Source organism: Grus americana, chromosome 20 (assembly GCF_028858705.1).
Source record: "Grus americana isolate bGruAme1 chromosome 20, bGruAme1.mat, whole genome shotgun sequence".
In the NCBI taxonomy this organism is placed as follows: Eukaryota; Metazoa; Chordata; class Aves; order Gruiformes; family Gruidae; genus Grus; species Grus americana.
Genome location: NC_072871.1, coordinates 7,676,713 through 7,700,005, shown reverse-complemented (window position 1 = coordinate 7,700,005; position 23,293 = coordinate 7,676,713). Strand labels below are relative to the sequence as shown.

The 23,293-nt window shown below is 47.4% G+C and overlaps 1 protein-coding gene across 10 annotated transcripts in view; it reads left to right on the top strand.

Annotated features, from left to right (window-relative positions):
* The window catches only part of MVB12B (multivesicular body subunit 12B), a 68,511-nt gene that overhangs the window by 11,300 nt on the left and 33,918 nt on the right, over positions 1-23,293 (top strand). For all 10 annotated transcript variants that reach the window (XM_054848553.1, XM_054848552.1, XM_054848544.1 and 7 more), the window contains 4 exons: positions 2,324-2,431; positions 6,111-6,207; positions 9,270-9,399; positions 9,701-9,823. In XM_054848553.1, coding sequence (XP_054704528.1) covers positions 2,324-2,431; positions 6,111-6,207; positions 9,270-9,399; positions 9,701-9,823 — 458 coding nt within the window. The remainder of the gene's footprint in view (positions 1-2,323; positions 2,432-6,110; positions 6,208-9,269; positions 9,400-9,700; positions 9,824-23,293) is intronic.

The following is a 23,293-nucleotide window of genomic DNA, read 5'->3' as shown; positions in this document are numbered from 1 at the left end:
GCTGGCAGCTCAGCTGGGTGGGGGAGCATTGGAGGGGCCGAGTGGCTGCTCAGCAGGGACCCTGTCCCTGGGGCGCAGTGCTGTGGGCCAGGCCTGGCACTGCTGGCTCCTGCGTCCTGCCATCAGCTGCCAGCAGCTCCCACTCTGCCCGGCTCCCGTGCTGCCTGGGCCGGCCGTGGGGCAGGAGTGTGGCGTCAGCCTGGACTGCTGTGCCTCCCTGGACATGGGTCGAGTGTCTTGCCATGTGGCTCCTCACAGATCCACCTTGGGTCTTTCTGCTAGATATTTGATGGGGTAGAATGGCAGGGTTGTTCCTAAAAGGGGGTGTCGTTTGGGTTGGAGGTTTTGGGGGTTTTTCACCATTAGGGTGTAAGAGTGCCAGGCCTCCCTTCCTCCGGAGGGGTGGCAGTGCCAGCCTGCCAGTGTGGGGGCCCTTCAGACATCTCAGCCAGCTGTGATCCAGCTGTGCCCTGGGCAGTGAGTTGTAGAGGAGATGATGTCAACTGAAGTGATGTACTTATACCTCAAAAATTATTTGGCATTGTTGTAAGTAATGTAAAGTTCCTAAAGCTTACAGAGGTTAGACAGAAAGTTCATTTGACAGAAACTTGTACAGCACCAATTTTACAGCTGCAGACTGGGTCTGTTGCTCTCTGTTGAGTTTTGAGCATCTTTAATGTGTGGGAACAAAGAAAACAAAACTGGCTAACACAAGAAAAACTGAAACATAGAACTCAAACCATATTAATTAACAAATCTGGTTGTAGTCCCTCAAACTATGTCTGACAGGGGCTGGAGTTCAAGCTAAGTGTCTCTATATGCCAGCAGTTTTGCTAAGCAGTGTGTTTTCTCAAGAGCTTTTCACCAGAAGTGACTTACCCATAGGGGAGGGAGATGCACATGAATTTTCTGTACTCCTCAACTAGCACTTTAGGAAAGAGTTGAATTCGAGGAATAATAAACAAACAGAAAATTCCAGCAAAATCCTATTTTAAAGTTTTACTATTTAAAAATGATGCATGTTTCTTTGCAGAAGCCTGACTGCAAAAGCTGTGTGTGCCATACAAAGGCTTGGGGAGAGTAGGGGCTTGTGAACAGCAGTTGCCGAAATGTGAAGAGCAGCCAATGCACTTTGCTCCCGTTGCTGATCAGACAATAAACACACTTTTCTCTCCCACACTTTGGATAATTGGAGGGTCTTGTCAGCACACATCTCTTGCTTCCTGTGCCCTGCGCAGAGTCTCTCTTGACAAAACGTGGGTGCAAACAGTATCAACAAATGTCAGCTCTTTGTTATCGGGCTGCTCTGGGGCCAAGGTCTTGCTCAATTCAATAAGATTAGACTTGGAAGAGCTGCAGTGGAGTGGTTTGCCCCCATCTGAGAGGCATTAGGCAGAAGTTCAGCTGCACTGCATAGCTTCAGACCATGCTAGAGTCTCCTGTTGGGAGCCATCAGTTGGGTGTTAGTCTGGTGGGGTGATCTTATTTCTGCTGCCCTTGTTTGCTGCCTTGTCTCCTCTCTTATTCGACAACAAACCTTTTGGGGCAGGGGCTCTTGCCAGCTTGCACCGTGCAGGGCGAGTGCCCAGCTGCCAATAGAACAGAGCCCATTCCCTGGGCTGGTGCTGCCTCGTGCCCGTTCCTTGAATCGGTTCAAAGGTGAGATCTTCTGCCTTCCTCTTCGTGCACATGCCTCTCTTTGGTGGAGGGCTTGGGGTCGTTTCCTTTGCCCTCTGTGCGGTGTGCGCCATTGCTTTGACTGGACACAGGGTTGCATTGGAGAGGGATGTTTGCAGGGTGCGTCCTCAGATGTGGCACAGCTGCTACAGTCTGCGAGTGACCAGGGCTTTCCTCAGCTGCTGGAAGCGATTTTTTTTTTTGGCCTGGGAGCAAGAATTCCTCGATGACTTTTCTGTGAAAATAATACTGAGATTGGATGGTTTCTATGCTTTGTCTACACAGACCCCTCCTCACAGCTTGCCCCAGTGCGCCCTTGCATGTAGGGTGGTAATGAGAGCCTCGATATGCTGACTTTTCCAAACTATTGTTTGGAGACTGTAGCCAAAGTTGCTGTTTCCTCATTAGAATAGCCTTTGTCAGAGCATCTTTAATCAACAGACTCCCAAGAGGCAGCATTTTTAGAACTTCTTTTTATACCTCCTCTTGGAAGTTCTTTACACTGCACCTCGTGAAGAAACTAATGAGATGCTGTGAGAGTTCGGGCTACCGTTAATTAGAAGAGGTCTGAGGAAGAAGTACTGCACATATATTAACTTTATCTTGGCTCACATGTCTCCTCTCTCCCTCTGTCTCTTCCTTCCAGGTTGCACAAACAGCAGATGGCTTGGATGCTGACCTCTGGAAAGATGGCTTATTTAAATCCAAGGTCACACGATACCTGTGCTTCACAAGATCATTTTCAAAAGAAAATGTAAGTCCGTTTGAGTGTCTGCATGATTTGCATCTGTGCCTGGTATGCTCTTACCCATAAGATGATTCATTTTATGGAACCAATTATAATTCAAGGAGGCATTTCATTGAGTTTGGGTGAGTCAGGAGGCAAACTGCAACAGCTAGATACTTGCATTTTGTCTGTGGTCTTCATGGAAAGAAATTGCTGGCCAAATTTGCAATAAAAGCTGCAGAAGAGGGAATTCTTGCATGTCAGCAGCTCCCTCACGCTAGCATTTCCTGCTGTAGCAACGGGCGCTGCGTGCTCATGATCCTGATGAACTTCTAACTCTAATTAGCTTGAGAAGCAAATGCTGCAGGTAGTTTTGATGAAGGAAATGTTAGTTTCTGAATCCAGGGGCATCATAGATACATTCTTGCAGGATTAGATTTTCTTTTTGTTGTTTTTGGTGCTGATTCTTGAAAATTATCCCATGTTGTGCATACGCTACCATGTTCTTGTAATCTTGTACCAGTATGGCTTTAAGCATAAGTTAATTTCTGGTTAGTGGCAGTTGTCTGCCCACATCTTCGGTGGAGGAGAGGAGACTATGTGCAGCGAGAGCCTGATGCCTTCTACTGTGTTTTTTGGTTGCGGCTAGTGTGAAAACTTCCTCTTTTCTGGAGGAACTATTTAATTCTACAATGAATGCACTCCATCTAGTGGGTAATCCTGCTTTTTGTCGTGTTTTGGATATTCACAGGGATTCAGCCATCAGGGTACAGAGACAGCATTTTTGTACTTGTGCTTTCACCAATGATGGGAACAGAAAAGCAACTGCGACTTCTGAGGCTGATTGTGGGTCCTGACAGGAAAGCTGGAGGCTGCCAATTTCCAGTATTTGACCTTTATTCCATCCGCTTCCCTGCCTGCCTCTAGATTAAAATAAAGCTCCAGAGCTATGGGAAATATCACTTCCTGGGGTGGATGGACAATAATTGTGCTTTTCATCCTGGAGTACCTGCAGTAGCAGGAATAATAGCCCCAGAATAGGCAGGGAGGGTATTAAACAGGAAGATCTGTGATGATTTGAGTATTATGTTTATCTGTGGCTACCTTAAATGCGGGGTTGTCAGAAGTAATTACAGGATAGTAGCAACTGCTGGCTACCAGAGACAGTGTAAATACCCTCAGTCAGTGCCTGTTGGGCTTTTGGCATGAATCCTCTGCTCGGCACAGTTTGGGAATACGTTCCTCATATTGATGAGGAGTGCGTTAAAGGCAGCGTGGGGAGGACTGCTGGTCCCAGCCACGCAGCAGCCTGGTGTGTGAGGTGTGGTGCGAGTCACTGCGTCCCGCACACGGGTTGTCTCGAGCCCTGTGTCAGTGGCATGTTGGACCCGTGGGCACCCCTGGCAGAGCTCCTGGGCAGCAGCCTGCCTGTAGTGCTGCCTGTGTTTGGCGCTGGCGTGGAGCCGGTGCTGCTGTGGTTCACCACGGCCATACCCAGTGGGTGGTGGGAGCACTCTCTCTTCTTGGAGGGTGGGTTTCCCAAGGCTGGTTGGCCTCGGCCAGCCAGCAGAGCAGGCTCCCTCTGAGGACACCCCTCTGCCCGCACTAGACAGAATGTGCGCTGTGCTGCTTGAGGCCATGGGCTTCGTGTGTGCGAGGGGGCCTTTTGTGGGGCAGAGACCAGAGCGGTGGATGCCGGTGCCCGTCTGCCAGCCCCTGGGAAGCACACAGAGCTGACCAGCGTTCCTGGTCCTCTGGCTGCAGGAAGGCTGGAAGTGGGCTGATGGGCTGGGAGGAGTTGGGGACTGGACTGGTGGGGAACAGCCTTCTCCCCTTGTGCAAGGAGCAGCACCCTTGTCCCCGGCTGGCCCAGCAAGAGCTTTCCCTCCCTTCTCAGCCCTCCCTGGCCACATAGGGGTACGATGTGCTGCCCAGCTGGGGACCTCCGAGGGTTAAAAGGCCTCAGTCCTCCTGGGTAGCAGGGACCTAGAGCTCTCATCCAGGACGGAGAGGCTCCTCTCACCTGGATGTGGATGTGTTGCAGAGCTTTGTGGTGGAAGTTCTACCACTCAGGGGTTTTCTGTTTCTAACAAAACACTGGGAATTATTTGTCCTGAAGAACATGTTGTAGTTAGCAGAGTTAATGCGCCTCAGATACCTGCTTTATAACGGAGACAGTCTGTAGTGTCTCTTTATCAGAATCATCATTCTCAACAGCTTACAATATTTGACAGTTTATGAGGACATTGCTGGTATTTGAGTGCCATGGTGAGGAGGCCCTGAATGGTGCACCTCTCAAATGGGGAGGCTTTGTGCCCTTTTCTCCTGTGCGAACGGCAGAGCATCAGTGCTGACTCCCGGTGTTTCAGCAGCTAATGAACTTATCAGAGGCATCTCTCCTACCTGTCTGCTGTTGATGGAGGAATGATCGTTGGTTCAGCTGAAAGTTGCACGCTGATGTAACACAGCCAGACAGTTTGGATAAATAAAACATGAAAGATGAATCGGCAGCGACCGCTTCATCTACCATTTGCTGTGCCAGGACCACGTTAACTGATACATTCAGGCTCTGCAGCATCCAGCATTGCTTGGTCTGAGATGCCCTGGTCAAAGAGGGGACAGAGGCACGTGGGGGCTGCCCAGCCTCAGTCACTTTGTACAAGCAAAGGATGTGTGCCATGCTTGTGCGGTGGGACAGGGCTGCAGGCGTGGTGGCCCTCCTGGTGAGGAGTTGACCATGAAATGCAGAACCTCCAAAAAATAAACTCAGACCTGATCTCCCCTTATTTCAGAGGCTGTGTTTTAAAATAGTTCAGCGTAATAATCAGAGAGTAGAGGTTTGCCTGAAATACTCTGCCAGATAAAAACTAAAGGAGGTACTTAGCAACCAGTAACATTAAAACACACTGACATGGTTTGATGGCTTAGGATGAAATTTTAATTGTTCTGTATTGCATTTCTGTTTGTAAAGGCTGTGCAGTAACTAAAGTGTGTTTTTCTTCCATACATGAATCCAGATTATTGGCAGCAATGTTGGCTTTAACGAGAACTGCAAAGAAAATCTGGTCTCTAAACAATTGTGGAGGCTGTCATTCTGAATTGCATTTTGAGCTCTTCAAGCCTTGATTAATAGGACGAGGCATCAGTTCAGAATTCATATGGACTCCAAATGAAGTTCTTCGTTCCAAATGGCCTGCTCTTCTGGAGTGTGCCTGTGTTTGGAGCTAGAACCATGTCTATTCAGTACTAATTAGCTAATGCATGTAATAACTTTGGCTGTGTCTGCATGAACCATCTTCCCGTAATGCTTTCTGACTGTCACGGAAATGTCATGTTGCTGTTGTAAATGTAGAGTGTGTGAGAACTTAGGTGACCTGCTTAGTGGATGAGTTGGTGGAGTTAATACTTGAACTGCCATGTTTCCAAAGGGAAGAATTCGGTTGTGCTTCTGAGGACCCAGAAGTATGGCAGTGGATGAGGTGTAAGAACCTGTAAATGCCAGAAGTTGTCTGGTGTTTCCCAGTCAATTACCATGTAGTTTCTGCAGAGGGGACAGTTGCAAGTGCTGGCTTGGTACCTCCTTACTGTTTTTAAAGCTGGTGGTCAGATACCATGACAAAGCATCTTGGGGCTCAGTAGGTGAGAAAAGCTGGGTTTGAATTTGGTGACGTTGTCATAGTCAACTTTTTCTTTTTTCTCTCCAAAGAGTCATTTAGGCAATGTCTTGGTTGATATGAAGCTCATTGATATCAAGGACACTTTACCCGTGGGCTTCATCCCCATCCAGGAGACCATTGATACACGTAAGTTGGTGTCTGTTCTTCAGTCCCGTGCCTGGGGAGGACCTCCACCGGTGCCTGTGTGGTTGGGCGGTGGAGGGCTGCGTCCCAGACAGGGGCACGCTCTCAGTGCTGCCACTCTCTGGGGCTACGCGTGCATGTTTGGGGGCAGCTCTGCACTGCAAGGAAACAGGCTTTGGTTTTCCGGTGCTCTTCAGGCTTTTTAATACTGCGCCTGACTGTCACCAGCTTGCCTGCTAGAAGCACAGATCTGAGGAGGGAAGGAATAGTTTGTTCTTTCGTTTTGCAAGGGTGGACTAGGCCTGACTGGAGCAGAGCTGCTGTGCTGAGGGATGTTCGCAAATGGATCCCGAAAGGAAGGGTGCGTGCTTGTGGTGCTGGGTTCATGCATGCTGGATTTACACCTCCCTGCGTGAACAAATGAAGGCCCATGTCCTGGCAGGCAGTGCAGAGGATGGTGGAGTATGTTTGTGCTTGCTGAGAGAAGGCACAAGTGGAAAGTCCAGGGACAATAACCATCCTCATCCTTCTGCAAGGCCAAAATGGCTTTGCTGCAACATTTAAGCCAGCAGTTCCCAAACGGTGTATTTGGATCCCCCTGAGACTCATGGCAGCAGCAGCTGGAGCCACGTCTGGTTGCAGCTCTCTGCTCTGCAGCGGGTATCAAGCGCTTTGGACTCACGGTGCAGAGGAGACTGGGGACGAGTCCCGCGGGAGCTGAGTGTGGAAGGGTGGCAGGACACCATGCCCTGGTACGGAGTGTACAGCTACTGCTCGAGCAGGGCTGGTACCAGTGCTCATCAGTAATGAAATCCAGCCTAGTTAGGAGTAGAAAGGAGTTACCTGAGCCCACTTTGCAGGGAATAATTCATTCATGGGTGCAGCAGATGAGGATGGCTTTTCAGTCACTACTGACCTGGTTCTAATTTGAGCCCCTGACCTAGAAGTGAAAGGTCTGCAGCCCATTTCCCGTTCCCCTGGGTCACCCCCTTTCCCTGGAGAATTCCTGGGCACATGTGGTGCAGGGGAGAGCTGTTGGCTATCCTGCTCACCCCGGGAGTGCTGGAAAGTTACCATGTGCTGCCGTAATTTTTGTGAAAGTCCTGGTGGAAGGGAACTTAGTAATTAATTTAAAATGCATTGGATTGCAACCCATACAATCTTTAAAGCAGAGGCACTGTCTGTATTAATGAAGTGGTGCATATCTCAGCTTCCATTAGCATGAATGAACACATTTCGATTGACTGTTTGTAATATGTTTACTTAAAATTAACTCTGGTTAAGCATGTGTAATTAATGAATCCAGCTCCTAAACCAAGTTTGCTGCAGACTGCAGACTCTAGCCAAGTGTGAAAGAGACCAAAGACAAAAACAAATAGTCAGCTTTGTACTTACTGTGAAAGTCAAATAAGAGGCACTGATTTTGTTCAGAGTTAAATCTGTGGTTATACACGTTTCTGTGCGCTTCTCTAACAGTTGACTTGTAGGAAATATATTAAATATAGTACTCCTTACTAGGTTCTGAGAAAATTTTCAAATGTGGAAGCCTTAAACCCTGGGCTCCTAAAATCAGTTTTAGGCACTTGAAATAAAAGCCCTAGTTTTCCAAAGCAGGAGAAGACTAGACTTCAGGTATACGGGTATTTAACATCTCTAAAAAGCAGCACTGTAACAGCAAAGCTGCATGCACAGATGCTGTGTTGTGACACACCTCGCGCTGCCTGTACATTTATTGGTGCTGGTGTGACAGCAAATTTCAGAGGCTGGGATGGATTGCTTTCTCCAAGGTGCAGATTACAAAACAGGAGGAGCCTATAGAGACAGGGCTGCTTGCCATCTGTTGAAGTGAGAGCATATTTTTAAGCTGGAGGATATTTATTCATATTAAACTGAAGGGTTTTTATTTTGCAGGCACTTGTGTGTAGTTGTTGGTTGTTTCCAGATTTTCATTCAGTGTCTGCGCTTTAGATTTTCAGTTTATCAATAGATTTCAGTCATGTCTTTCAAGTGCCTGCATTCACAAATAAAACCTCACCTTGCTCCCATTGAGACTCTCATGGACTCTTTAGGGTGAGATAGAGCAATGGTTTCCAAGCACCGCAAATCCATATCCGTGTGCCGGTACCAGCCGTTGTCATGCGACTGGCCCGTGGCTGGATGTGGATTGTATCTGCGTGCAGACGCACGGCATGCATATACATGAATTCATTATACAGATAAGCCTTCGCTCAGATGGGCTTAAGTTTTTCTTGATGGATAACATGGGAACAAGTGAAGTTGCTGTGTGATGCGTAGCAGGAAGGAGCCGTGCAGCAGATTCACCCATGCCCTGAACATGGGTCAGTGCAGCCCATTGCCCCATAGGAGGTCCTAGCAATTACTGCTTTGTAAATCTGGTTTATCCCTACAAAGATACCAGGGCAGACATGATGGGAGTATCATTTCAGTGATGTTGACTGAGTCAGGAGAGGTCAGTAACACCTAAGATGCGTGAGGTTTGGGCAGACAGCTTTTACTGTTAGCCCCTCTGCATGACAGTCTGGTTTTCTGCCTGCCCCTCCTCTCGGTTTGGTTGGCTGCTTGGAAGCACTTGGCAGAATAAACTGACCAGTTGTGTCAGCAGCTTCCAGGTATGTTCTTAAAGGTGATGCTTGTGGGAGGAATATTTAGATACAACCATCCAGGCTGGTAAAGCAAATGTTACTTTGGAAAGAGGAAGTGAATGTGAGAAGTATGTGGAAGTGGAAAAATCACCTGCCATTTCTGTTCTGTGGTGCAGTACTCTGTGGTGTACATGATGTCTTATCTTCTCTGCAAAGGGTAGCAGGGAGTATTGGTTTATCGCGGTGCCTAATAACAAATCTCACACAGCGTACAGAGAGCTCCTGATAGAAGATTTCTCCAGTCACAGAATGGCACTGCACTGTCTAGTTTGCTGACATATATCTGTTCTTTGGCTCCAGTTCCTTCCATAATTATCTGCCTAATATCTGGAGAGACAATAAATAACATTTATACCCTAATCTTGCATAAAACCCACCCTGTGTCCTGGGTTGTTTTTGCAGAAGAAATAGCTTTCAGAAAGAAGAGGCTGTGCATTAAATTCATCCCTCGAGATTCTACAGAGGCAGCAATCTGTGATATCCGAATCCTGGGTAGATCTAAACAAGCTCCTCCTCAGTACACGTTCATAGGGTAAGTACCCCTCACTCCAGAAGCTGTTGTAATGAATTCGGTTGTACCAAGGCTAAGCACCTTGTTTTCCTATAATTACTAAGTAGTAGTTTGTAAGAGCTGAACCTTGTCATTAGAAGAGTCTACGTAAGTACAAGCATTACTGAGTTTGATGTAGGAATTAGCTAACACCTCCCCCCCCCCCCCCAATTAGACTGGTTCTCATCAACCAAGCTGTTTGTGAAACACATCAGTGCTTGGTACTTGTGTGTGTGTGCAGCATTTGTTTGTAGCATTAATGTCTTCTGTGTTGATTACACAGGGAGTTGAACAACATGGGCATTTGGTACCGGATGGGCAGAGTTCCACGCAACCATGAATCTTCACAGCCTGCGACTCCTCCTTCCCAAGTACCGTCTTCAACACCAGCTCCTAACCTGCCGAAGTAAGTTTTCTGCTTTCCAGCCCCTTCTGCCTGATGCTGCATGGTGTATTGTTACTAACCCTTCCTGGCAGAATCAAGTCCAGGGTACCACAGCAGTACGAATGATTACGTGGCATGATCTGATAATGAGGGAACATTCTTTCAGGTGTTTGTCTAGTGGATGTTCCTTTGTCTGTTGTTGTATGAAGACATATGGGTGAAGAAGTCAGAAGAAAGAAGCAGCCTGCAGAGGAAGGGAAACAGCAAACTACATCTTTGCTTTGCTTTAAACTGTGCAAGATGTTGTAGTTTCCAAGTGCGTGTGAGTCACCCCTGGAGGGTGGGTGGGCGGGCTAGCACTGTAGCCAAGCTGATTTCTGTCCTTGACCAAAGTCAGGGAGAAACATTCATACAGATTTTAATGCATAGGGAGACAAGTTTTGCTCATTCTCCAGAATCAGTCCACTCATGGTTTCAGGTACTGGTTCTATTTTTCCTTTTCTTGGACCCGACTACTGTGCTCCAGTCTTGCAGCTACATTGAGCATTCAGAGCAGGCTGCTCATCCTGCAGAGACTGACAGGAGCAGCACTTTTGGGCAGACACTGGCATAGTGTCTGTCCAGGTTGTTTTCCCTGTCTTACAGACAATATTTGCGTGTGTGTATAAATATATGCATTTGTGTGTATACTTGCATATAACAGCAGTCCTGTATTGACAGCTTACTTGCTGGATTCCTCTGGACAAAACAGAGTGTTGTTAAGCAACAGACCACCCAGACAGAGGTTAAACCGAGCACTTTATACTTCTGGTGTTTGCTATGAAAGCACAGCATCCAGTGTGAGACGGGCTCATCGCTGAGCTCTGGACCGGGCTTTTGTTGGGGGGGACAGTACGTTCTCTACGGGTCCCTTTGGGCTTTTGCTTACTTAACTGAACACATATTTTTGCACTAGGCATTTGGTATACTGCAGATATGTTTACAGTATTACAATAACTGTTGAGAGCTAGAATTTCGAAGGAGACAACGGAGGGGAATTCCAGGGGGATTGGCTTGTATACAAAGGTCATTGTATCATGGATGGAAAATGCTCGTGTCCTTTGGAGTCTTGATTTACAGATCGTGTCAGAGAGTGACGCTTGTAAACTGTTCCCGAAGAAGCTATTGGGTATCTTTTAGGCAGGCGTGTACATTTGAGCCTTCACCCATGACCCAGGCTTAAATCTACTGTCTTGCAGTGGCTCTTCGAGCTCTCCAAAGCATTTGGGCGTTTCTTTCACTGAGAGTTTTGCTCAGTTGCCTGCCGTGCCGTGGCACGCTGCTTGCTGTCCTGTACTGTCAGGTGTGCTGCAGGCAGAGATGCTGTCTTGCTTCTCAAACAGAGATGAAAAGCCAGCAGCCTTCTGGAGATTTCAGCCTGTCCCACTGGAGCTGATACGTTGTTTTGAAGCTCCACTGGACATAAGCTACATGCTAGCGCAGGCCATGGGAGATCATAGGGGAAGATGTCTTGATTTTAGAGCACAGATCTTCATTTTCTGTCAGCAAGAAATTCCTGCCTGGGCAGATTTCCACAATAAAGAGAAAAAATTATCATAGCAAGAGAATGTCAATGGCGGTCTTTAATCACTAAGTGTGGAAGGGTCACTTTATGGCCGAGCAGGGAAGGCTGCAGAGCAGCGTCAGAGCTATTGGGAACAGGGCCAAAATTAGAGCTCAGAGCATCAGCGACAGTCTGAAAAGAAGTGTTTACAAGGCTTATATATTTTATAACCTCTTGTTGTACAGTTTATGGTTTACAATGGCTGCAAGGAAATTGGATCAGTTTTGTTTTACTTGCCAAATAAAGCAAATGTCAAAATAGTCAATATAAAATGTATTCTAATTTGGCTGAGTTAAAACAGCCAGTATGCAGTGGAATAATTGAATGTTACATTAATGCCTCCTAGTAAAAACCACCTGTCTGTAGCCAGCTCCACTCTCATGCCCTGTGCGTGATTTACAGGTAACTTTTACACCGCCAGCCTGATCATTCAAAGCATCTTTCATGTCTGGTTTTTTACTCTGATTATTTATTATCCAATATATTTTTTAAGAAATAGAAATGTATATAAAGGTGCATCCTGCAAATATTTCATTATTACGGCGAACGCATACTACTTGAAAGCCTTTTCTAATACTTTATCAGCAGTGTGGTAAGTTACTCAACGCTTAATGTTTGTGGAAGATTGTAGTCACAAGTAACCTCTTATTTTTACATCACCAAAAAGAGAGATGAGATTACACTGGTAGCCAGTTTGCTGTTTTATTCCATGTTGGATATATCCTGATAGGAACAGCAGTGAGTTACTCTGCTGCTGCTGTGAGTGGTAAGAGAAAATTGGTGAGCAGTGCCGAATAGAGAGCACTGTGGAGATTCTGCCGTTAGGCTGGCCAGATATTTAAGCTATTCTTTTCAGTTGCTGTCTAGTATTATAAAATAATTTTAAATCAAGAGGGTATGCTTGGGTGCTTCAGAGCACTTGCTAGCACTGGATACTAAACCAGTAAAACACACCAGTGAGCTTCTGCACAGGAAAACCTTCCTAAATGGAAGGATTTTTTACTGTGAGAGATGTTTATTTCTGCACCAGCCATGCTTCCTCCTCTGATCCACGATGTAAGTTACTGATGGCAGTGGGTGGCAGCACATCAGACTTTTGTCATGTGTCAGAGGTTTGACCTCCGCAGCTTGCTGTGCGTCGGCAATGCTGCTTCCGCCGCTTGTGTCGCGGGGTTACGGCTTGCAGTCAGAACTGCACAAGGGGAGGCTTTGTTTGATATTCGTGCTGGACTGCATATGTTATTTTTCAGCCATTTCTTCTCCTTGGTGTTTCCTACTGCAGGCATCTGGCTTAATGGTCTCTAACGGCAGCCCTCACGCATCCCAGTGAGGATGGCATGCTGTGCTGTGGAGCACAACCGTGCCATTGTGTGAGGCATCAAGCTGCTTTACTGTCTTCTCTCTCCAAATTCTGCGAGAGCTTCTTGGCACTAATGGCAGCCTGGAGAAATGCACTTGCAGTTTCCCATCCTAGAAGGCTGCTACTAAAGAACTGTCTTTTGTTGACTTGAGTCACCAGCGGGAGTTTAATGTGGCTTTCCTCGGTTATCTCTGCTCTGTGTGCAAGGCTTGCACTCTCCAGTGCTGCATGGTGACATCGCTTTGGGGAACAAGAAGGTAATACTCCCCCAAAAGAGGTGCTGGTTACAGGTAATCTGGCCTTTTGCACACTTCTGCTTCACCCGGCCTGTGGATCAGCAATTGCCAGTGCGTGGGCTGGGAACTTGGAGAAAAGTACACGAGCATTTGAGCAGTGTCTTGGGGCTCAGCCCCTCCGTGCCTCAAGCTCTGTTGGAGTAGGCTAGAGCAGGATTTCTGTGTGATGTTCTCCTCTTTGAGTCCAGTTCCAGCCTTTTGGGAGCAAGTCCCTGACTTCCGTGAATGCACGCAGGGCCAACCTCAAACCGTTTTGTCTTGCAGCTGCCTACGCGATGGTTCCTGTCACAGCTGTGGTGCTTTGTGAGCCTGTGCGGCTCCTGTGGTTCAGGAGTGCCTTTTGCATCCCTTCCCAAGGTGCTGCAGGAGTTCCTACCACCCTTGTTCAAACAGCCCTCTCTCAATTTGTCAGCTGCAAGCAAGATGTCAGTCAGTGCTGCTGAAGTGTGTTTTACAGTGACAGACATAATTGCACTTAACTTTTTGCGTGGATGTTATCAATCTGTGACAGATACTTTGGGAAATGGAGCACTCTGATTGCAGATGATGTGTCACAGGCGTTTAATCTTCCTCTCGGAGAGACTGGGATTCAGTCACAACTTTTACTTGTTGATGTCAGGTTTTGAAAATGTAGATTCGCGCTGACCCTGGGAATCGTTCAGTCATTTAGTTTGCAAGGCTGTCATCTGAAAGGTTAATGGCTTACCAGGGAGAAGGAAGATCTTGCTGCAATCCACTCGTATTCATATTGTGTGTTAGCATGGCTGGGTGCTTGGTATTCAGGTTCAGAAGGGCAGAACAACTCCGGCTGCCTTCCTGGGCTGCCTGTGGCATGTCTCGTGGCTGTCCTAAGAGAGGACCACAGAGGGAGGGCGAGGAGAGGGCCCGCCAGTCCTGGGGCAGGGGTAAGCCTGACCTGCAGGTCTTGGTGAGGCTCATAGTGCTCGCTGCCATCCGGGAGGCAGAGCTGCGAGTCAGTTGTTCATGCTCTGGGATGACCAGAAAGGCACACGGGTGACCAAAACGGTGTCAGCCCCAAGTGCCGCACCTCCAAACGTGCCCGGTGATCAGGAGAGGTGGCAGAGCTGGCGGGACACCTGACCTGGCCAGGAGAGGCCAGTGGCACAGGAGCGCTGCTTCGGGAGGGCGTTGCCATCCTGGCGGGGTGGCAGTCAGGAATGCCGAGTGGCTCAGTCGAGTTTCTTGCACCTGGGCTCCTGGTGCAGCCAGGCGCAAGTCATCGTGGGCACCAGCAGAAGGAGGCACCAGTTCACAGAGCCGGGTGGAAAGAGGATCGGGAGAGCGGTAGCTGCTTCCCTGAGAGCTGCACGCTGCTGGTACAGCGCAGCGGCCCTCTCCTATGTGCGCAGCGATGGGGACAGCTGAAGCTGGCACAAGCCATCCGGATGGAAAGATCACGGTTTTCTTCGGGTTAGCAAGGCGAAGCGGCCAGGTTGGCCTGAGAGGCAGCGAGTATGGGATGAGCTGGAGTGTGGCAGCCTGTCGCGGTCGGGGGGAGCCAGGCAGAGCCTCCCTGGGTGCAGGGGGTCTGTGTCCAGCCGGGCAGTATGAAATGCCCACCATGGGCAGGCATGGGACCGAGCTGCTGGTGCTGGAGGTGGGGCCCCACTGGAAAAGGCAGTGGGTGCTCTGTACCGTCCCAGCTGGAGGGGGCCACAGGCGGGGTGCTGGTCGCGACGGCAGCACCGGTGTGGCCACAGGGCCCCGTGCTGGCCTGTCCTGGGGAGGTGGTGGTCCCTCTGGATTCTGCCTGCGGGGGCTCTGCCCCAGCCCAGGAGCAATGCCTGGGGAAAGAGCAGCGTGTGCACCTCTCCCTGCTGCCTGGCTCCTCCCCAGGGGTCCTGGCCCCTGCAGAGAGGGGCTGCGTGCTGTACCAGACCTGGGGCCCCAGCACAGGTCTGCTGTGCTTGTAACTCCTGCCTGATCCGCATGGCTAATAAGCTACAGAAACAGCTCATTTGTGCTGCAGCTCACACCCCTTGCAGCTGTGGGTCTGCAGCGTGGCTGGCAGCCCTCCCTCCCCGTGCGCCCTCTCTGTGCTCTGAGCACAGTCGGTCTGTGCCACCAAGCGCTCAGGTATTGAAATACTGATCTGGAAGGAGTACTGCACCAGGGAAGTGCTGCTCTGCTTTTGATAAGAAGATAGCAATTGCCCTACTTAAACCCCCGAAATAAGAGCAGGATGTGTAATTTTTCCTCCCATGCTCCTAATTACCTTTTAAATAGTTAAGCTCCCCCTTCTTAGAAAGGGAAATGATTTGCTCCTGTTTCTCTGCTCCCAGTGGAGTTTAATGTTAAGGAATGTAAGAATTTCCTTTCTAGGCAGAGAAGTCTGATTTTTCAAACTGATTTATTAATGGTGTTTGAACTTTGTCGTGTAAGCTTGGAAAGTGATCAGTGTGTGGCTTTCTGCTGGGGGCTGATGATGTGCAATAGGTGGCAGCTAATAAAGCAGCACCAACGAGCCTGTGTGGTGGAGACCTGAACTCGTCTGATGATAAGCCAGTCTTGCTCTGTGCAGTGGGTTAATTGAAGGGAAGTGGGAAGCCTTTTACTTTCCCTATTTTTTAAGTAGTAATGATGTTATTTGTAAATAACTATCTTAATTTTTTTCTTTAAGACATTTAAAATAGATTTTATGGAGAGTCTGTAGAGGAAAAGGTTCCAGGGTTTCAATGCTTTTCTGCTCTAGGGGGAACAAAGCCAGACTTCAGAAAGCTGCCCTGACTGGAGGCAGACACCGCTGGTAGCCCAATGGCCAGGATGCTTTCTCACAGTGGTGGGGATCTACCTTAAAATCCCTCATCTGAACCAGATGCTACCAACTAAGGAGTACTTTGGGATGGATGTTCCTGGTTTGACTGGAAACTGCTCTGAGAAATGTTGCCAGGGGGATCTCTGACAGTCTGATCCTTTTTACAGAACGCTTCCTTCTTGGAGTTGCATTTTCTAATCTCTTTCATCAAAAGAGCTCTTACTAAACTAAAACTACCTTCTGATTTACAACTAATAAAACATATTCTTTAGTTTGAATGCTCAAATCACTTGTATTGTGAAATACAGCACAATATTCCTAGTTTTTAAATTAGGTACCCTACAAGAGGCCAAGGACGGTCCAAGGGCTGGGTTTGCATCACAGTAGCTATGGATTAAAAAAAGCCGATGACATTGAAACAGTAAGTTAAAGCTTGGAGGAAGTGTTTCCATAGACCCATTCCAGTGGGTACAGTAAGGAATGAAATTTAGGGATGAAATGTCCGTGATGCGTGTAGGCTGTGCAAATCTGAACATGGTGGTTTGAGTGGGTAAGGGGTGCTGGCATACATTTATCCAGAGTCTGTTTCCCATAAGGAATTTGTTATGAAACTGCACTGACCGTATGGCTTGCGTCCAACTCAGCTGGATGAAGACGTGCAAAAATTGGTCACAGTCCAGTATGTTTTAGTGGTAGAAAATGATGATTAGGAAAAAATGTTTAAACAATATGAGTGGTTTCCAGGCACAAGAATCCCTTGCAGCAGCTGAGACACACACATTAACTGTAGTTTAAAGAAGTTTGATTTAGCTGATTTTGAGGATGCATTGAAAAATTTGGGGAGTGCTCTGAGCGAAGAGGCTTCGATATCCTTAGAGTAATTTTTCTTTATAGAGCCCTGTTCCTGGTATAGTAATATTCCTGGAGGCATGTTTTCTTTAGGGTATAGTGTAGGGTCATTAAGTACAAACTAAAGGTATTCATTGAAAGAAGCTATACGCTCAGTTGTTAAATAAGCCCTGCAGGGGGAATTGAGCGTTTTTTCCCTAAAACTTCTGTGTTGTCTGCTATTTAATATGATCTCTGCCACTGTTGATTTGTAATCTGTGCTTTCACCCTGAAGCGCATGTGGTTGTGTTCAGATATTTCCTTCTTTAAATCAATCACTTTCACCATTTTCCAAAACACTTCTTGAGTTTATTGCTTTTAGTAAAGTGTTTGGACTGTCATTATTTATTACTGGCAAAGTGCTGACAACGTGCTCTTCCCAAATGAGTCTTTATGTGGAATATTTGCTTAACAGTTTTGCAGGGGAGGTGTCGCTGCTCCCCGCAGGCTGGGCTGTGCCTGCAGCACCCCAGGGTCTGGCTGGGCAGCAGCCCCCCTCTGCACCAGCCCCCGGCAAGGGGCTCGCTCGGAGAGATGCTCCTCGTCGGACGCGTGAGCCCAGGCTTTGTTGTGCTGATTAATTTGACAGAATTTAAAATCCTAACCGAGGAAGCTTACACCATGTGTAATTTATCTTTTTGGAGTATTTCTGCTGTTTGGCAATTTTTCCCTACTGCTTCATTATCTGAAAACTCCTGACTCTGGAGAGTAGCTCGTGAAGGATGTGGAAAGCTGCGCTCTTCCCGCTGCAGCCTCCAGAGACACCGCGCTGCTCATCTAAGACAACCACTTCATAAGCACTTCATGCTTACACTATGAGGTCTTAGTTCTTTGATGCAGTCCTCTGCCTATAACAATTTAATGGGCTACAGCTCAGACTTTCAAGCAGTGTAAATTAAACTTGTTGGGTTTTTTCTATTGTTTGGCAGCTGTTCTATCCGGGTTACTTAAGTTCTCTGATCTAAATTAATCCCTGTATAGAGAAAGCTGCAGGAACTTCATCCTGCATTAAGGCTTACACTTTGGGTTGTTGGTCTGCAGTAGATCATGCTCCCTTGTTAGCATCATCGGGGTTTGTTCCCTTCAGCTGGTGATTGCTTTAGTTTGACAGAATAGCGCAACATCATTTTCCCCTGTCTTCGAGGCGCGGTCGGTCGGGGAGGGGGATGCAGAGGCATGCTGTATGTAGTGCATTGAGTCTGCATGCTGCAGACAGGCCTTTTTCCCTTTCTACAGCTGTGAAAATTAAATGGGTAAATCTAAAAGTGGAAAGAATCACTCACTCCCTTTTTCATTCTCTCATGCATTTGGGCTTTTATAGAATCTGAATCTGGCACCACCAGCTCTCATTGATTTTTGGGAAACAGGATATTTTAGTAGCTTGGAATGAGATGAAATGCTTGCAAAGCCCATATGTTGCTTGTTTTAGGCAAAGGGTCAGGAAGGTTTTAGAAAGTATTTAAATATTTGGTTTACACGATTAGAATAGATTGTCTGGAATGAAGTCCATTACCCGAGGTGATTCTTGCCTCACAGTGTTGTTTTTCATTGCAGTTCTTTGGAGTATGAGGTAGGTGTTCTGGCATCGCAGTGCCTGAGCACAGTAAAAGTTAAGGACTGTGAATAAATACTGTAGATGGGATTCTGGACACCACTGGAGCCGTAGATATCTGCTGTGGCCTTGGCTGGAAGCTGCAGCTGGGGAAAATGCATTCTGGTGGAGCGAGCAGTTGCCGAGAGGTCTTCTGGTCAGGGAAACTCCAGCAGCTTGTCTGCTTCAAAATGGGCATTTTCTTCCCTCCATGGGCAAAGCTTTCCAGGTGGATTACCTTTCTTGAGAGCTGCAGCCTGATAGTAACTTCTTATAGGTGTGTTTTCAGCTTTCTACAGCTTGGAATTTAAGTGTTCTGTCCTCATTTTTTCATGAGGCACGATCTTTGCATAATCCATTGATTATGGAAGATACAGGTCGTCTTACTTGAAGGTATTGCTATGAGACCGCAGTTTTTGCAGCACTGTTCTTAAGTTCATTTAAAATAAATTGCAGTCATGACAGTGGTACATCAAAGCACAGGACAATTCCAGTCGGCAACATGCGGTATGGTTTCTAATATATTTGATAATGTGGGGCAGTTCTTCAGAGTTTTGCCCTATTTTTCTACCACGCTCATCCAGTCTAGTTGGAAAGCAAAAATGTACCATTGTTCTTTTGCTGTGCATTGTTGATATTTTTATATGAATTATGGAGCATCCTTTGATATCTGGCATTTCCCCTTATGATCCTCTGTTATTTTTTTATGAGTACTTGCCCCCTAACTTCAAAAGCAGTTCATCACCTTCCTGCAGACAGTTATTAATAACTGATTTGGAACTGTTGGGCATTCCTGGGCCTGTTTTATGCAAGTTTCTCTCCAAAAACATTCAAAAAGTGGCCATAATGTGCGCAGACCTCAAACCACCTTTGCTAGCTAGCATGTGAAGGTGCTCTCTCTCATGTGCTGCTTCTGTTCCTGTCGTATGTAGACTTGTTCTGTGGATTTAATGACTAAAAGAAAAACTGAAGTTAAGAGAGTAATTAAATCTACCCTGTCCTGAACTGTGCTGTTGCAGTTGTTTCATCCTAAATTGCCTGGAAATTATTGTATGCTGGGGAAAAATATTTTTTGTATTTAACCCATGCTGGAGCAGTGTGGGTTCCACTTCAGCGCCGCAGAGAGCGGGTTGGAGTCACGGTGGCTGGCCTCGCGTGGGCAGGCGTCCGTCCATCCTGCCCTCCTCCCCAGCAGCACCAAATCCGCCTCGCTGCTTTCATTTGGCAGGGGGAAGAAAGCTGCTTTTTGTGACGGTTCAAAAGGAAAATAATTGGCATGGGGATAGTTAATGTGAGTTGCCATTCCTTAACATTAGAGATTCCACTAAAGTACTAATAATTACTGTTAATATCTTTCAGTGGAAACTTTCAGAGTAAACGAGCACTAGTTGAAGCAGTATTTAACGGCATGCTGCTGGCATGATAAGAATGCAAATAAGCGTTATTAGCCTAATGATTTTGCTGTCGCCATGGCTGTGCAGCAGTAGTGTTGTGAATATGTCATGCAGTACCCGTGAATTTGGAAAGTGTGTCAAAACACAACTTCAATTAGTTTGCTCTAATTATGGCTCTAGAGAGTTCATAACTATATCACTCCTCATTAAAAAAGATTTTCTTATATGGATTAATACAGCTCATAAAGGGATGTTTGAGCGATCTGAGGCAGAGCTGTGCGGAGGGAGGATGCCCATGATGTGGTGGAGGCGCAGTGGGTCTGGAGCAGCGCCGGGGTCCAGCCCCATCTGTGGGCTGCAGGGCAGGGGCTGGGAAACCTGGGAAGGACTGGGCAGCCGCTTTGCTATCCCTCAAAGAGGGTTTTGTCCCTCGGCATGTGAACCTGGCAGATGATTCTGGACAGGCTCTTCAGTTTAAACAAAGCAAACGAATGAAAAAAACCCAAACAACCCCAAACACAAAAGCCCTAGGAATTGCACTTGATGCTAAAAAAGAGATCTGGCGTGAAAACTTTGCTCCAGTAAAGGTCGAGGAGCATAAGTAGTCAGAAGGCTGTGTCAGTCTGGCATCTCCAAAGCCCTGCAGGATGCCACGTGTCCATGTGCCTTTCCCAGGGTAGTTGTCGTGTCTTTTGAACGCTATCTTTTCGTATTGCCTGAGTGTGTTCTTGCTTTGCAGAACGGGGAAAAGATTCTTGTGCGCGCAGGTGAGCAGTCGGTGAAGGGTTAAAGTAGTAATTGTTTAAATCTTTTAGGCTTTCCTCCCAGTTCTGTGATAATTTGATGAAGAACTTCACCCTAATTAAATATTCAAATTAGGAATAAGTGTCAATATGGCTTCCCATTGCCTGGAATGATGATTAATTGTATTCAAAACTCTAGTGGCCGCTGTAATCTAAACCAAACCGTTGTTCTTGATTATTTCTGCAACACATTTACCATGTTTTTGTTTTAAAATTTAAACTAGTAATTGATTTGCCATATGCCGCAGAGCTGCACATACTTTCACGATATGTGTTTAGGAACTTGGGGACTTTGTAATTGGGATTTTCTTGCTTTTCAATGGCAGCCTCTTTTTTTTTTTACTTTTTTTTGTCTTCTACAATGCAAAATGATTTGGCTTTCACATCGCATAAGGAAAATGCATTATGCAATCAACTTAGTAGGTATAAGTTATATTGATCCTGGCCAAAGTTTGCATTAATTTAAAATAAATTGGACTTTGTTTCCTGTTTTTTCCCTACAATGTCATGCTTTTAAAAGGGGAAAGGGGGAAGGGGAGAGCTGGACTCCTTCTAGCAGTGGCTGCCCTCTGTCTTGTGGTCTTGCAGCTAAATGTTCTCCTTGGAGAGAGCTGGCTCTCCTCGGTGCGGCTCGGTGGGAGTGATGAAGTGCCCATTAGTCCTACCTCAGAGATGGAAAGGGGCCATGGGGGGGACACAGGCTGTCATGACGGCATTTGGAAATAACAGCCCGGGTGCTGGCAGGCCGTTCTCGGCAGCAGCCGAACTGGCACTTCTGGCTTGCGGGCCCCAGGAGCAGTCACGGGAGCTCCTGCCTGCTGAGAGCAGGTCTGAAGGTGTGTAGCCTTTGTAATTCCCGCTGCCACGAGGGAATATCTCGGTGTGTCTCTTAACGTCGATACGTCTGACGTGGAGAGCAAACGGGATGCCCTGAGGAGTCAGGCAGCGAGGTCTGGGTGCGTCATCTTCCGCCGCCATATTCGTGCGTGCATGGTCACAGTCCCTCGGATGGCGAGCAATTCATTTTAATTACACACGTGGAACGTGCACACCGCTTCAGCATATGGCGGTCGTGAAAGCTGGTGTTGTGTGAGCTGCCAGGCACACTGGTAGCGACTGGGGACCTGGTTCAGAAAGTCTTTTGCAAACTAAGGATTCAGAGCTTTCCTGGAGGGCAGCCACGTGTGTCTGTGGGGCTGGGGGCTCCCCCGTGGGGCTTGTGCAGTGTCTGCTGTGGGATGCTGCAGTCCCCTGGCTGAAGGGATGCTCGGCACCTCCCTCGCAGCCTGCCGTGGTCCAGCCGGCTTGTGGTGGGGTGTGGAGGGGGGCTGTCCGGGTGGAGGAGGGTCAGCCTCTCTGGCGGCAGAAGCTGGTAGAAGCTTTTAAAATACTCTGCTCAGAAGTGGGCCTTTTAAGTAGATATGCTTTGTTTACTTCTAAAACAATTCTTGCTGTTTTGTTTGGGGTGAAGAAAGCAGTCCCCCGTGCAAGCAAGAGAAATTGCAAAGTTTTTCTGTTAGCTGTTTTGGTGCCTCGGAAAGTATTTTTGGATACTGCTATTAAAAAACAAATGAAAAGCGTGTAATGCCTACAGGCAGTGGTCTTCTGTTTTAAAGTGTGTTCATGACAAACCTGCCTCTGCTCGCAAAGAGTCTCATATGGATTGTGTTTTAAACAGCAAACTGTTAGCCAAATTTGAAAATATTTTCACACCATCTTTTTTTGGTTAGAAATAGCTTTGGGAAGCACAAGCAAACTCAAGCTGATGTTTGCTTTTTCTTATTTTATCCATGCTGTTCACCATCAGCTGCATCAAGGTCTAAAAATACATAGTTCTTCACAAAATGTGTCCTGTTTTTAAAGGCAGATAATTTCCAGATGATTTGCTCAATAGATGAAACCTGCTAGCTAAAACATGGATTTGATTCTCTGCTGGAGAACATACAGGGCCCTTTCTCACAGATGGGGAGTTTGTGAGAGGACACAAAGGCTGCCTGGTTTTTCTGGCAGGAGAGCGATGCCGAGGGTGTCTCCGTGTCCAGTAACTCTCGCTGGTGTGAAATGGTGCCTCCGCTCTCGTCCTGCACTTATCCTCTCTATGAAGTGGGAGCATCTTCTGTACACATGGCAACAGGGTCCAGAAGATTAATGATTTTATAAAAATTCACACAGAACTGGGATCAGCATTAGAAAAACAGATTGGAATTAAAAGGGAAAAGCCTGAATCTCTCAGCAAAGCATAGAAAACATAGAAATCTGGGCTATCGATAACGGTTACTAGCAGAAACTCTTTTCTCAGGGCAGGCTTCTCAGTGGAGCTCCGTGGCTGAGCCAGGCGGGAGGTCCAGCGGGATGGTAGAGGCAGAGCCGTGTCTGTGCGGCGAGCAGCCTTGCTCACGCTCTCCTGTGCCCGGGCAGCCCGTGCCTTTTCTGGGCTGTGTCCCGCTGGGCTGGGGCAGCCAGCACGGGCTGTTTGCACCCGAAGGGCTGTTGGTCCGTCCTCATGCTGGAGGCAGGTGCAGAGCAGCTCTGGGCTCCAGCAGCTTCATGCACAGCCCCCTCTCCGGCCCTGGGGCCCGATGAGATCAGGGCTTGCTGGGCGTTGCGTCCCACAGTCCCACACCGCGTGTTCCCGGGAAGGTCTCCTACCTCATCCTCTAGCCTGTGTCCAGACCTGCCTTGTGCTGGATTTTCCTTTTAATAAGTTGTGAGCCACTGAAAATAGTTTCAACTTCACTTCCATGAGGTCTGTTTTTTCCTATTTATAGGAAGGTTTAATG